At 38.0% G+C, this 13,903-nt stretch overlaps 1 protein-coding gene across 2 annotated transcripts in view; it reads right to left on the minus strand.

The window, feature by feature from the left end:
* Nucleotides 1-5,050: 5,050 nt before the first annotated feature.
* RYK (receptor like tyrosine kinase) overlaps nucleotides 5,051-13,903 on the minus strand; it is a 93,991-nt gene continuing 85,138 nt past the window's right edge. For both annotated transcript variants that reach the window (XM_024245009.3, XM_054552657.2), the window contains exons 14-15: nucleotides 7,140-7,276; nucleotides 5,051-6,178 (exon numbers count right to left, since the gene is read on the minus strand). In XM_024245009.3, the coding sequence (XP_024100777.1) occupies nucleotides 6,067-6,178; nucleotides 7,140-7,276 (249 nt within the window). In that variant the 3' untranslated portion in view covers nucleotides 5,051-6,066. The remainder of the gene's footprint in view (nucleotides 6,179-7,139; nucleotides 7,277-13,903) is intronic.

The following is a 13,903-nucleotide window of genomic DNA, read 5'->3' on the forward strand; positions in this document are numbered from 1 at the left end:
ATGATTATACAACTCTGTGACTACACTAAAAATCACTGAGAATTATACACTTTAAATGGGCAATACTAGAATTATATCTCAATAAAGCTGTTTTCAAAAAATAACAAAATCTAATTTCCTGGCATTACCTACCTGTAGCGCATGGAGTGCTCATGTGCGTTCAGGATATTAAGTTGTTGGTGGAAGCATACTACGGGAAGTTAGTGGTTTCCTCACAAAAAGGACTCAGCTAATTCATGCCTCTTGCTTTTTGCCCTTGCTCATCTTCCTATCTGGAGCAAGCTCTAGGCCCTTGGGGTCCCTAAGAACCACAGCATGCTAAAGATGGCAGAGCAGCAAAACAGGAGGAGACTGGCAATGGATGACACCCTGGGATCACTGCATTAGCATTGGTTTCTCTCTCTCTGGAGCTGTTATGGGAGAAAAATAGACCTGCATTTGGTTAAGTGATTATGGTTGAATTTTTCCATTACTTGCAGCTAAATGCTATCCCTAATGATACAAACCAATCTAATATCAGCCTATGCTTATTCTCAGAGCCAAGAAGGCAAAAAGCAAAAAAAGACTCAGAAAGATGTAAAAAAGTTTATTGCAAATGTAACCTTAAGGTACCATAGAGTTGATTTCTTTAAGGGTAAACAGTTATTTTATTTTCAAACTATATTTTTTTCCCAATTGTAATATACCCCCAGAGGAGTGCTCACCCCTCTAAAGACAAATCATTAAAACATGCTTTAGTGTTGAAATACTGAGAAACCAAGTATGAACAAATGATGTATTTGTTCAAAGAGAATAACGTTGAACATCATCAATCCCTATTTCCTTTTTTTTTAATAAGTTTTTATCAGTATAACAAGAACATCTGGTCTTTGAAAAGTTAGGAGACATCTCCCATTAAAACCTATAGAACTGGTTAGCCTTAATTTCTTAAAGAACAGCGCTGTCAGGGAGAAAGCAGAGGCTCACCCATACGGTTCACTTACATATAAAATGTATGTTGTCAATATACTTATACAGGATGTTTGTGTGTCTCAGAGAATTAAGTCCAATATTATCTTGAAATATTACAGGTAAAAATGAAGGTAGAAAAAATTATTAATTTAACAAGCAAGTATTTACATTTTTATTTTCTAGACCCATAAATTAAATCATCTCTTTTCTACTGTATGAGATGGGGGTGAGGCGCATGGAAGAATAACACCTGGAAAACAATCTTCCACTAAAATCAATGAATTACTTGACTTGGAATAATTATTGTAAAACTCCAAAAAAAGTTGACCTGTGGGAGTATGAAACAGAATTTACATCAGGCTTATTATTCCGGTGGCCAAAGAAAAAGCAGGTAGAATAAAGTAAAAAGGTGGTAGCTGGGGGCAGTGGGAGTGGACTTAAGCCAGTTTGGGGATAGGATATGGATGGTCTTTCCTACCAACCTGTCTCTTTTTATTTCAAACTTTATCAGTTTATGTTGCATCAAACTTGAACTCTTCAAATATGAGATAATGCTTTTAAGGAATTAGAAGACTTCCTTTCTGTTTAAGCCTAATTGCTCTCCTGTGCAAAATTTAGATATTTTCACTCATTCATTCATTAAATATTCACCCCTACCATGTATTGAACACACCACTAAAGCAATGGAGATTCAGATCTGAGTAAAACACAAGTTCCTATCCTCAAGGAGCTCACAGCCAAGTGGTGAAAAATAAACCTCCATCTTACCTTTGTTAAAGTTCAAACCCAGGGAAAAAGGCTGAAAAGCAACCACGAAGCCTGCAGGAGAGCAGTAAGGTGTGAGAGGCGCCTTCTTGGTCCCCGGGCGGCAGTGTGGGGAGTGCAGGGAGCACGTCATTCTCGGAGAAGGGGAAGGAGCATGCAGAGGGTGGGAAGCGTGCAGGCCCGAAGTGGGGAGCAGGAGAAACCGCAGAGCTGAGTGGATACTCCGCCTAGGTCTGAAGTCTGCTCTGAAGGCTCCAAGCAGGGACAGCGGCTCAGTTTTACAAAGTGTTACCTGGGCAGTTGTTGGCTAGAGGGGTTCAAGGCCAAGGCCAGGGAAGCAGCTATGGGGCAATCTGGGCAAGGAAACATGACAGCTGCAAGCACAATGAGGATGCCAGTCTGAAGTCCCAGGAAAGCCCCTCAACAGAGGCAGGCTGTTGGGTAATGGGACGGTGGCAGTTTTGTGTACCCCCTCCCTTATCTTACCTCCCTCACATTTCTCCCCCGACAAACACACAACCCTCACACAACAAAAGGGCTCGGGGCCAGAGTGAAAGGCTTTTATGCTTGTGGACCAAATGGCAAGGAAGAGCAGTGGCCCATACCCCAGAGGGATTTTTTCTCCCTCTACTGGATCATTCCCATGAGCCCATGAGACATTTTCTGGCACTGTACCTTCATCTGGAAAACACTCTTGTCCCTGTCCCTCTTCTCCCGAAAAACCCCCTTTGATCTCTAGTTATTGCTCCATTTCCCTTCACAGCAGGGCTGACAGTAGTAGGCCTTTACGTCCCCACCTGTGTCCACACTTTGACTTGCTCCAGTCCCCATGCTCCTGCCAGTTAACTCCATATTGCCAAATCTGATGGAGGCGTCTCCATTTTGAAACACGACCTTTCTTGGGCTCCTGCAACGCCTCATTTTCACTTTTTTGTTATTGCTTTTATCAATTACAGTGGCTTTTCCTCAGTCTTTGTTATCTCTTCTTCCTTTACTAGCTGGAACTGAAGGTTAGAGTGCTCAAGACTCAGTCCTAGGACCTCCTCTCCATCTATACACTCTCTCCCTAGCAACTCCATCCAGTACCATGGCTTTAAAAATAGTCTATATGCTATACTCCTACATTTGTATGTTCAATGAGACCTTCCCTGAGCTGCAGACTCTCATCTATCAAAAATCTCCATACAGATGATCAACTGGCATCTCAAACACAATCTACACCAAATTATGGATTTCTCTGGCCAATGCAAAATTCAGTTTCTCTTAGATTTTTCCCCATCTCAGTATATAGCTTGGCCATAAAACCAGACACTCAAGCACCAAATCAATTAGTCATTCCTGACCTCCCCGCTTCCTTCTTCACCCCACCATCAACATCCAATGGATCCAGGTCCTGGTGTATCTTCAAAACATATCTCCAATCTGCCCCTTCTCTCTGTATCTCCTCACTACTCAAAATGGTCCAAACCACTCTCTTTTCTTTCCTGAACTACGCAACAGCTTCTTAAAGGGTCTCATTACTTCTTCCTTTGAATTCTCACAATCCAATCTTCACAGAGAAGCTGGTACAACCTTTTCAAAATGACAAATCAGATCATATCGCTACTTACTTGAAAAATCCTCAAATGAATTCCCACTGTATTCAGCAAAAAAGATAAATGTATACCACAGCTTACAAAGACCTGCATCTTTGTACCACTCCCTTCCCTAACTATATTCTACCACGCTAGCTACCTTTCTCTTTTTCCAACAGCAGCAGCTAGAGAATGAATGGGAAGGGCTGAGATTGGAGGCCAGCTTGCTTCTGCTTTAAGGCTTCTGCAATTATGTGCCTTCTGCCTCTGTGTTCTCATGGCTGGCTGCTTCTTGCCATTCAGATCACAATTCAAATGCCACATAAATAAGATTAGCTTGGCAAATTATGACATCTAAAGTTACACTCTCTAATATCACTCTATTATTTCTATCATAGCACTTACCAAAATCTTATTTATGTTCATTACCTGTTTTTCCTAACTAGAATGCAAAATCTAGAAAGGGAAGAACCTCATCTATCTTGTTCCCTGCATTATCCCAAGAGCCAGGATACAGTGGGCACTCAATAAATATATACTGAATGAGCAACCCAATCCTCCTTCTACCAATAAAAAAAAAAACTTTCTAGAACAGGAGGATTACAAGAAAGAACAGAATAGAATGCACCTCTAGGTCACCAGAGCCAGCTTATAATACCACAACAGTGTTTTGTCAATTTGCTTCTTTTCCATAAAAATTATATTTTCTGCAAAATCAGTAAAATGTAAAACTTCAGTAACATTCACAATCTACAACAAAACTACTGGAAGAAGATGAGTCAGGGAAATCTTATAACTGCTCTTTCCTTCCCATGTCAAAGACTCCAAGTAGCTCAGCAAGAAAAATCCACTACAATAAAAATACATACATAAAATAAAAGTGCTCACAAACACAAAAGGATAAGGTTACAGGCACCACACCATCCACCAAACTGAGGACATTTCTTACTGTCTGCTAATTGGGGATAGAAGTCAGGTGTCAGCACTTATTTTTTTTTTTAATAGATCATGTACATGTTAATAAACTGTGATTTCTAAACAATGCACCCACTTGAACATGAAATAAGAATGCCCTGAATACTGGAAGGGACACTTGAGTTGAACCACTCCATGTGGAAAATACACAGTAAGTGCTGTAAATGTTGACTGAATGCCTTCTAAGAATGCAGGTTATGAATGAAAATATAATTTACAAATGGTTCAAAGGGACTTTTTAAAAAACAGTCCTCCAGGGACTGGCTTCATATGAGTATTTCATAAAACCAAAGAACTGTTAATAAATGTATACAGAAAATCATGCCCTTGGATTACTTGTGGAAAACGAGGTACTGTGTGAGCTATTTTTCCAGATGTGCTGCTGATTCATAAAGCTTTTTTAAAAGCAGCAAAAGCCTCCAACTGCTGCACATTCTCCCTTATATACCTGTGAAGATGGGAGCAGTGGCAGGTACCTGCAGGCCTAGCTATTTAGAAGGCCCATTCAACTCTGCTTTAGGCCAACTAAAACGGAGCATAAATACATACATAGCCCTTACTTGCTGGTTCTGGAGAAATGTTTCAGTGTTTTAATACTTCCTTATAACATTAATTTCAACTTTTTACTAGAACCTGGAGTCTGAGCCAGCTTAACTGTGCTAGGGCTTTGGAACTCGACTGGAACATCATGAAATAAAACACAAATGTCTAACTGTTGAATGTTCAAAGACTTACCAGACACAATAACCAATCATTCATTATGAAAAATAATTTCAATACTGTCATAATATAAAACAAATCCTTTAATTTTTCAAGTGTTTAAAAAACAATTTTATACTTAAGCCAGCCTTGAAGATAAGCACAAAATTTACCGTTTACATTTAAAAAAAAAAAAACAAAAAAACGACAACTCAAGCACCCGCTCTGTGCATAGCACTATTCTAGGTGCAATAAAAGGGAATCTTAACCTTAGAAATATGAGTTCACTTTCTGGAATTGTATTATCTCTTTTTCCAGAGAGTAAAAATAAATAAAATCACCATTGTTTACTACAGATCTGCCCCAAACCACGTCTGGTTCACAGAAAGGCTAATTTCTGCCAAATTAAAGACGTAATGAACTCAGTTCCTGCTTTCCCAAAAACACGAAAGCAGAATTCCTTTTCACTGAAAAAAATAAAGTTTTCCATGCAAGGGCAGTTTGCTTCTAATAAGTATTCAAAAAAAATTTTTTTTTCCTCTAGCTTTTCTTTAAATTTTCTTCCTCTAATATTGCCTTTTCTTGTACAAGGCAGACCAGGTACCTTTTTATGCTGTTTTTCCTTTACTAAGAAAACTATTGCATCTTGAAGACAAACCATTTCCCAGAGTAGTGATAAAAAATAACATTAAAAAAACTTTAAAGGTGAGTCACTTACATCACCTTGATGAAGTAAAAAAATAAAAAGCAGTTGGCACTAAGAGAGCTAATTCCAAATATCTGTGTCTAAACAATTTTAAAAACTGTTTATTTATTTTGTAAGAATGTACTCCTAGTCCAAAGTAACTATGTTTTAAAAAATTTTGGCCAAAAATTTTACAAAAACCCTTTCAGTTCAACCTAATAAAAGTTTATCTAGAAAATATGCCACATTATTAAGTCTGTCTTAAAAAGTTCAGATTCTAAAGCATTTCTAAGGCACAGTGTTCTGGAAGACAAATGTGCTTCTGTTGGCATTGTGTTAGATACAAAGCATCCATGACAGGCTTCAAGTGAGCCCCAACAGGCACCTTCCTCCTGATGCTGTGGGATTGGAGAGGACTCAGACGTAGGCCCCCAGGGCTGCATGAAACTCTGTTAGGCACTGTACCAGCTGCTGAAACTTGGGCCTCTCCTCCGGATCTAAGGCCCAGCAACAGGCCATCACAGCAAATCTGCAGAGTGACAAAAATGAAAATTTGGGCTAGTAAGGATACAGTATTCCTAAACTTTTGGTCAGTTTGATGCCAGTTATGTTGCCTGTCTAAAGGTGGGCATGGAGAGGATGATATATTAAAAATGGATCCATTTTACTATCTGTTGGCAGCTCTAGAAAGAAGCTAAAAGAAATTATTTGGATTACGTGTGAATTTCAATTCTTCAAGAGAGCATATAAAAATATTTCAGCAAATACAGAGATTTCATGTAAAAACCTAAAACACAGTAAGAAAAGAAGTAGTGTTTTCCTGTAGTTAAATTAAGAAAAAGAACTTGGAGGAAGAGAAAGTTTTATCTAAGTTCTATGAACCCTGGATCTAGAGTAAAATCAGTATAAAAGCTGCCACCTTGTCATGGTGCAGAAACCTTCAGGGGGTTCTGGAACTGAGAACATACTCATCTGTACGATCAATCACCCTGAATAGCCTCCTGTTTATCCCATTCTCATTACATGGTAAGATAAGCTATGTGATAGAAGCAGGAAACAGAAAGCAACTATTTGGCTTACTAGTCCAGATCATCTTCCCTGTATCAGCTGATACTAACTGACAAGGCAAAATGACAATGAGAAAGGTTTTTTATAACTACTACGTCCTTTATAACTATAGAAGTCAGGTATTCACTCTATATAGAATAACTGACATAGTACTCAATTTTCTTAGTACGTCCTCTCAGACTAATTTATAGTGCTTAGATTGTGCACTATAAAATAAAATGCAAGACGTTCTAATATCAAATGCATGAAAGAGTGAACGAATCTCCCTGACTTTGTGGTTTTTTATAAGAGTCTAATTTAAATCCAAAGAGTCATTATTCTCAAAAGGGAAGGCTCTGTGTGAATATGGAAACCTGCTTTTTCCTTTATTCCAATATAGTAAATGGAATAAAACTCGTGCCTTCAAGCTCAAAAAAACTCACAATTCATCAGGACAGTTGATTGGCTGGGCTATTCGGTAACCATCTTTCAGGTATGCGGCCATCTCGAAGGGGTCAATGTCCACGTAGGGCGTCTGGCCCAGAGTCATGAGTTCCCACAGCGTCACTCCAAAGGCCCACTAGGAAAGGAGCAGAAGCACAATGAGGGGACATTTAAAACAACAGTCAGGGGGCTAGTGCCCATAGCCAGCTACAGGACAAAAAATAACAGCTCAACTCATGCTTCAGAAAAGCGAAATGTTATTTACAAAAAGAAGTCTATCATACACAGTTAGTTTCCCTTGCTAAGATAAAAAAGAGTGCATCCAATATTAGTATTATAAATTCTAAGTAATCAGATCCATTGGAAGTAATAGTTTACTGTTGATTACAAGCTATGTATTATGAATTATGTCCAAGATTCTTCTAATATGAGAATTTGTAACTTTAAATATTATAGCTAGTCTGCATAATTGAGAAGTGGAAAATGAACAAAATTTTAGTTTAATTAAAGGGAAGAGCATCCTAAGTGAAATACGCAAATGAGGGAAAATATAAGAAGTCATGGATTTTTACTGTATTTAAAGTTTTAAATTAAAGGATTAAAAAAACTTCTAACCTTGCTTGAGTAAGCAATCAGGTTTATTTAAAATCAGCATGTAAACTACAGAAAGGAACAGGAATGGTAAACAGTGGCAACAGTGTCCATTCATGGTCCGTTCGGGGCTCCCCATTTTGGCCAATTCCTGGCTATACTTGGCTCCTGGAGAGTGTGCAGGGGACGGGGGACAGGCAACATGTCTACACAGAGCTGCTGCCACATGGCTGGGAAGGACTCAGATCCGGTACATCCACTGATCTGCCACCAAGTGTGAACCCTGAGGTCAGAACAACTGAACTTGGATGAGGAGGGGGATACCTGTGTACTGTAGTATCAGGTTTATGAGTACCTAAAAATTTGAGTCATTTTTGCATCCTTCAATACATTTAATTTCCTCAATAAACCTGTGAGAATCATTGGTAGCTCAATTTTACAGGTGAGAAAACTGAGGCTCAGAGAAATAGCTTGCCCCAAAATACATATTTTAATGAGTAAAAGAGAAAAAAGTGAAAAAAAGAAAAGGAAAAAAGAAAAATACCAAACGCAAGTGAAATACAAGTCTGTTTGTAAAATCTAAGCATGTTGCCTTAAATTTTAGGTTATTATTTTTCAATAACAACAAAATCCCAAAATACTTACTTTGTAAAATACACAGATTTTTTAAAAAGCCTTATAATAGTGAACAATAGCTACATTTCCCCCCAGAATCTATGCAAACGAGAAAACAATGAAATGACATATTTTAAAATATTTTAGGGCCAGGCACAGTGGCTCACACCTGTAATCCCAGCACTTTGGGAGGATCATCTGAGGTCAGGAGTTCAAGACCAGCCATGACCAACATGGAGAAACCCCGTCTCTACTAAAAATACAAAATTATCTGGGCATGGTGGCGCATGCTTGTAATCCCAGCTACTCAGGAGGCTGAGGCAGGAGAATCGCTTAAACCCGGGAGGCGGAGGTTGCGGTGAGCCGAGATCGCGCCACTGCCCTCCGGCCTGGGCAACAAAGCGAGACTCTGTCTCAAAGAAAGAAAAAAAAATTAAAAACTGTCATGGAAAGTTCTATATAGAGCCAAAATATACTTCAACAATGAAGATAAATACAGAGTTTTTCAGACAAATAAAAGCAGAGAGACTATGTTTCCAGCAGACCTGTAAGATGTATGAAAGCAGTTCTTCATGTGGAAAGAAAATATACCACATGGAAATCTGAGTCAACACAAAGAATAAAGAGTGCTGAAAATATATTAGTAACAACTGAACATATTCTCTGATGTTAAAATTTCCTTGACAGACTAAAGCAAAAACAGCTAACAATATATTGTGGGGTTTATAATATACAGAGAGGTAAAAGGTATGCCCACAAACAGTTTGAAGACTGGAAGGGGATGAGTGGAAACACTATATTAAACGTGAAATGATATAATATTTTTGGAAAATAGAAGGTTTACAATATAAAGCCTAGAGTAGGTTTTTTAATCTCACCACTACTGATATTGTGGGCTGGAAGATTCTTTGTTGTAAGAAGATGTCCTGTGCACTGTAGGATGTTTAGCATTCTCCCTGGGCTCTACCCACTAGATGATAGTAGCACATCCTCCAAGCTGTGACAACCCAAAATGCCTCCGGACATAGCCAAATGTCCCTTGGCACAGACAAATGTCCTTAACCAAAGCAAAACTGTCCCAGTTAAGAACCACTGTGTTAGACTGAACAACAACAAAAAATTTAAAATATCAGAAATAAAGGAGGGAACACCATCCTTTAAGACATCAAAAAATATTATGAACAATCCAATTTTATGCCAATAAATTCAGCAACTTAAATGAAATAAACAAATTTCTTAAAATACAAATTACCAAAACAGACACAGGAGTAAAGAGAACATCTATATAGCCCTACATCTATTAAAGATACTGAATTCACAATTCAAAACCTTTCCACAAAGAAAACTCAACATTGTTTGGTGAATTCTATCAAACTTGAAAGAAAATATAAATCTGTATTAGTTTTCTAGGGCTACCATAATAACATACCACAAACGAGTAGCTTAAACAACAGAAATTTATTGTCCCACTGCTCTGATAGCTAGAAGTCCAAATCAATGTGTCAGCGTGGCCGTGCTTCCCCGGAAATCTGTAGGGTGAATCTTTCCTTGCCTATTCCCAGCTTCCTGTGGTTGCCGGCAGCCCCTGGTGTGCCTTGGTTTGCAGCTGCAGCCCTGCAGTCCCTGCCTCTATCTTCACGTGACATTTTCTCCTCATGTGTGTGTCTCTTTTCTTAGGGTGGATCAGAGCTCATAGTAATTGAGTATGACCTCATCTTAACGTTACATCTGCAATGACCCTATTTCCAAATAAGGTCACATTCTGAGGTACTGGGGGTTAGGGCTTCAACCATTTTTTTTTTTTTTTTTGGTGGAGAGGCGGGACACAATTCAACCCATTACACACCCAACCCTACATAAACTTTCAGAACACAGAGGAAGGAATATATCTCAATCACTTTGACAGCGGCACTACCCTAAATACAAAACCAGGTGTTCAGCCTTTTGGAACCTATTATCTTTTTCATTAACAGTGATCATTAACATGGAGCAAAGCACAGCCTTGAAGTCTATGCTCTGGGAGGAGGAGGGGGCAGGGGACAGATGGAGAAGTGTGTATAGTTTCAAAATCTCCATAGAGTCTTGGAGGCTACTGAAATTTCCCTTACACCCACTGGGACATTCTATTCTGCTTAAAAATGGAAAAATGATTTCAAATTAATAAAAGTTAAAGGATGGTGCCTATTCACATATAGTTATTTGCCTATCTTTAAAACCTTACTGTATATGAAACTTTTTTCTGAGAAGCAACAAGATCTACATGAAATCTTAATACTGACAGTCATTAGTATGTGTAATGCTTTATATTTAAAATCATGTCCAACTTCCATAGAGAAGGTAGTTCCTTGCACAGATGGAACAGAGCCCAAAGAAATGAAACTGGTCGGAAGGGTGCTCCCATCCCTTCCTCCAGAGATGATATGATCCATTCAAACTAGATTTTGGAAGAAGAAACCATGGGAATTGGTGACAAGTGCATCCTGACCCTTTGTACACAGGGAATAACCCCATCCACTGACATTATATATAACACCTTCTGACTTTAAGGGACTTTGATATTAAAGTTGGTGGTATTTGAGATCTGGAGTTGAATGTAAGTATTACAGCGGCAATGTAGATAAGCTTTTAAAAATTACTCCCTTCCCACTGTTTTGTTCACATTATTGCCCAACATTTACCTAAGGTTTTCATATTACAACTACAACACTAAAAGACGCCATAAAAAAGAACAGTCAAGCCCAAGGGAACAATGCAGTTTCATTTCCTTAAAAACTAACAAAAGTGATTAATTACATGTTGGCAAACCAACCCTTAAAAAAAATAATCAAGACAAAATGGCACAGAGATGATTTGTGGAAAACTTGCTCTCTAAAGTCTTCTGATAACTGAACCATTTAAAATTTAGACAGACTTATTCTATAATTTCCTTCTGTTTGACGTCGGTGGAAAGGGGGCAATAAGAAGGTCATGCTGTTCTTTCCAGAGCTTTACGAAAGACTGTGGCTATCTCCATTTAAAGAACATTTAGATAATTACAATGCTATTCTATTCATCTTATTCCTCTCCCCAGAACATGTGTTATTTTACAGCTTCTATATATAAGATGTAAAATGGTTTTTCCACTAAAACATATATGAATGTGACTTGTCAAAAAGTATATAAGTAAAATTCCTTTTGTCTTTTAGTGCAGCATTAACTAAAGATGGAGCTACTGAATTAAGACAGTTCCAGTCATTACTTCAGGAACTTACAATGCAGGGCTCACTTCAGTAAACTATAAACTGAAAGGAAAATAATTCCATTCAATTGTAAATTATCTTATCTGACCACAGTGGAAGCATCATCAGGTGTTCCATGGCTAGGCCTTTCTGTTCATATTAGAAACCTAATATCACTTTCTCACATAAAGACATGGCTGCAGATTACTGAAGTGCAATTAAATGAACCTAGGTTAAGTGTTTTATAAGAAGGAGAAGAATTATCTGGGGTGCTTGCTAAAAAGTACAGTTCCTCTGTCCTATCTTAATAATTCTGAAGCCTGGATCACATTATTTTATTTAATTAATTATTTATTTGTATTTTTAGCAGAAATGGGGTTTCACCATGTTGGCCAGGCTGGTCTCAAACTCCTGGTTTCAAGTGATCCACCAGCCGTGGCCTCCCAAAGTGCTGGAATTATAGGCATGAGCCACCACGACAGGCCTGGATCACATCACTTTAAACAAAAGTCCTTGGTGGGTCTTAAGATCGGGCAAATTTAGCAAGTAGTCTTAGATTTGTTAGCAGCAGTGATCAGACAGTAAAGACAGTTTTCATTTATTTTTATTGTAGTACAGCTGACACATAAGAAACTGCACATGAAGTATTCAACTGGGTAAGTTCTGATATACATAAACACTCCTGAAACCACTGCCACAACCAAGATAAGGAGCGTATCTATCACTTCCAAATGATTCTGTTTTGATCCTTTCCTTCCACCCCTCCCTACCACCAGCACTACCATCCCCAAGTACCCACTAATCTGCTTTCTGTCACTAGATAGTTGGCGTTTTCCAGAATTATATAAATAGAGTTATTCAAGCTGTATACTGTTTTCCTAGCTTCTTTTACTCAGAATGATTGAGATTCATCCGTGATGTAGCATGTACCAACAGTTCATTCCTTTTTATTTAGTAGTATAGCTCATTATATGAATACTGCAGTTTACCCACTTACCTGTTGATGAGCATTTGCATTATGTTCAGCCTTAGCTATTAAAAATAAAGCTGCTATGAACATCTGTGTAGTGTTGGTAAGAACATGTTTTCATTTATCTAAGAGCAGAATGACGGAATATGGTACATACATATTTAACATTTTAAGGAATTGCCAAGCTGTTTCCCAAAGTTTGGAAATATCCCATTTTACATTCCTGCCAGCAGTGTAAAAGAGCTCTTGTTCTTTCATATCCTTGTCAATATTTGGTATGGTCAGACTTTTCAATTTTAGCCAAACCAAAAGTATCTCATTGTGGTTTAATTTTGCATTTCCCTAAAGAATGACTAATAATATTGATAATATTTTTCAAACTTGGAGAGAATATCTTGAGTTTTCTGACCAAGGCAAAAAGGGTGTACCTCTCCTATTGTGTATGTATTATTTAATTTCTCTCAGCCATGTATTGTATAGCTCTTCCACATTTTTTGTCAGACTTATTCCTGAGAACTTCTTATTTTTGATGTTCTTATAAACTTTTTAAAACTTTATTTTTCATTGTTAGTATTCAAAAATACAATTTATTTTTGTACATTGATCTTGCAATCTTTCTAAACTCACTTATTAGTTTTAGTAGCTTTTTTGTATATCATACTGAATTTTCTACATAAATGATCATACTACTCTGCAAATAGTTACTTTTTTCTATCTACTCTTTTCTTCCCTTAGTGCACTGGCTATAATCTTAAGGACAGTGCTGAGTAACAGAAGTGATATGGGCAACCTTGTCTTGTTCCTGGTATTAAATAAAAAGAATTCAGCCTTTCACCACTAAATATGTTAGCTATAGGTTTTTCTGTAGATGCCCTTTACCAGGCCTAGAGCAGATGTCCAGAGGGACATGCCTCCTCTTAGATGCCTCTTTAGGTCTGGTGTGCCCCAAGTGCCAAAAAAGGACCTCAGTGCCTCTGGGGTGGGGCCCTGGCAAACAGCCACTGAGGTACCTTCCCACCTAGCTGAAAGATGATGTTCCCACCCAGTGGACCTGAAAAGCAGAGTACTAAGCCAAAGTTAATTATTCTTGAGTCCTAAGGTTTAATATTGCTTGTTTGGTTAGGTTTTCAACTTATTTTAGATGCATTACTCCTTTCTTCTTTCCTATTTCTTCCCTTTGGAATGAGTATGTCTATCCATTACTTGTCCCACCACTGTATTTTTGAAGCACATAACTTGTTTGCTTTTATAGGTTCAGAGCTAGAGAGGAATTTGCCTCAGCATAAACTGTACCTTGAGGTTCATCCATATCAGATTTAGATGATATTTAAATGACACTTTGGAGCTGATGCTAGAACAACTTAAGACT

Source organism: Pongo abelii, chromosome 2, assembly GCF_028885655.2.
Source record: "Pongo abelii isolate AG06213 chromosome 2, NHGRI_mPonAbe1-v2.0_pri, whole genome shotgun sequence".
In the NCBI taxonomy this organism is placed as follows: domain Eukaryota; kingdom Metazoa; phylum Chordata; class Mammalia; order Primates; family Hominidae; genus Pongo; species Pongo abelii.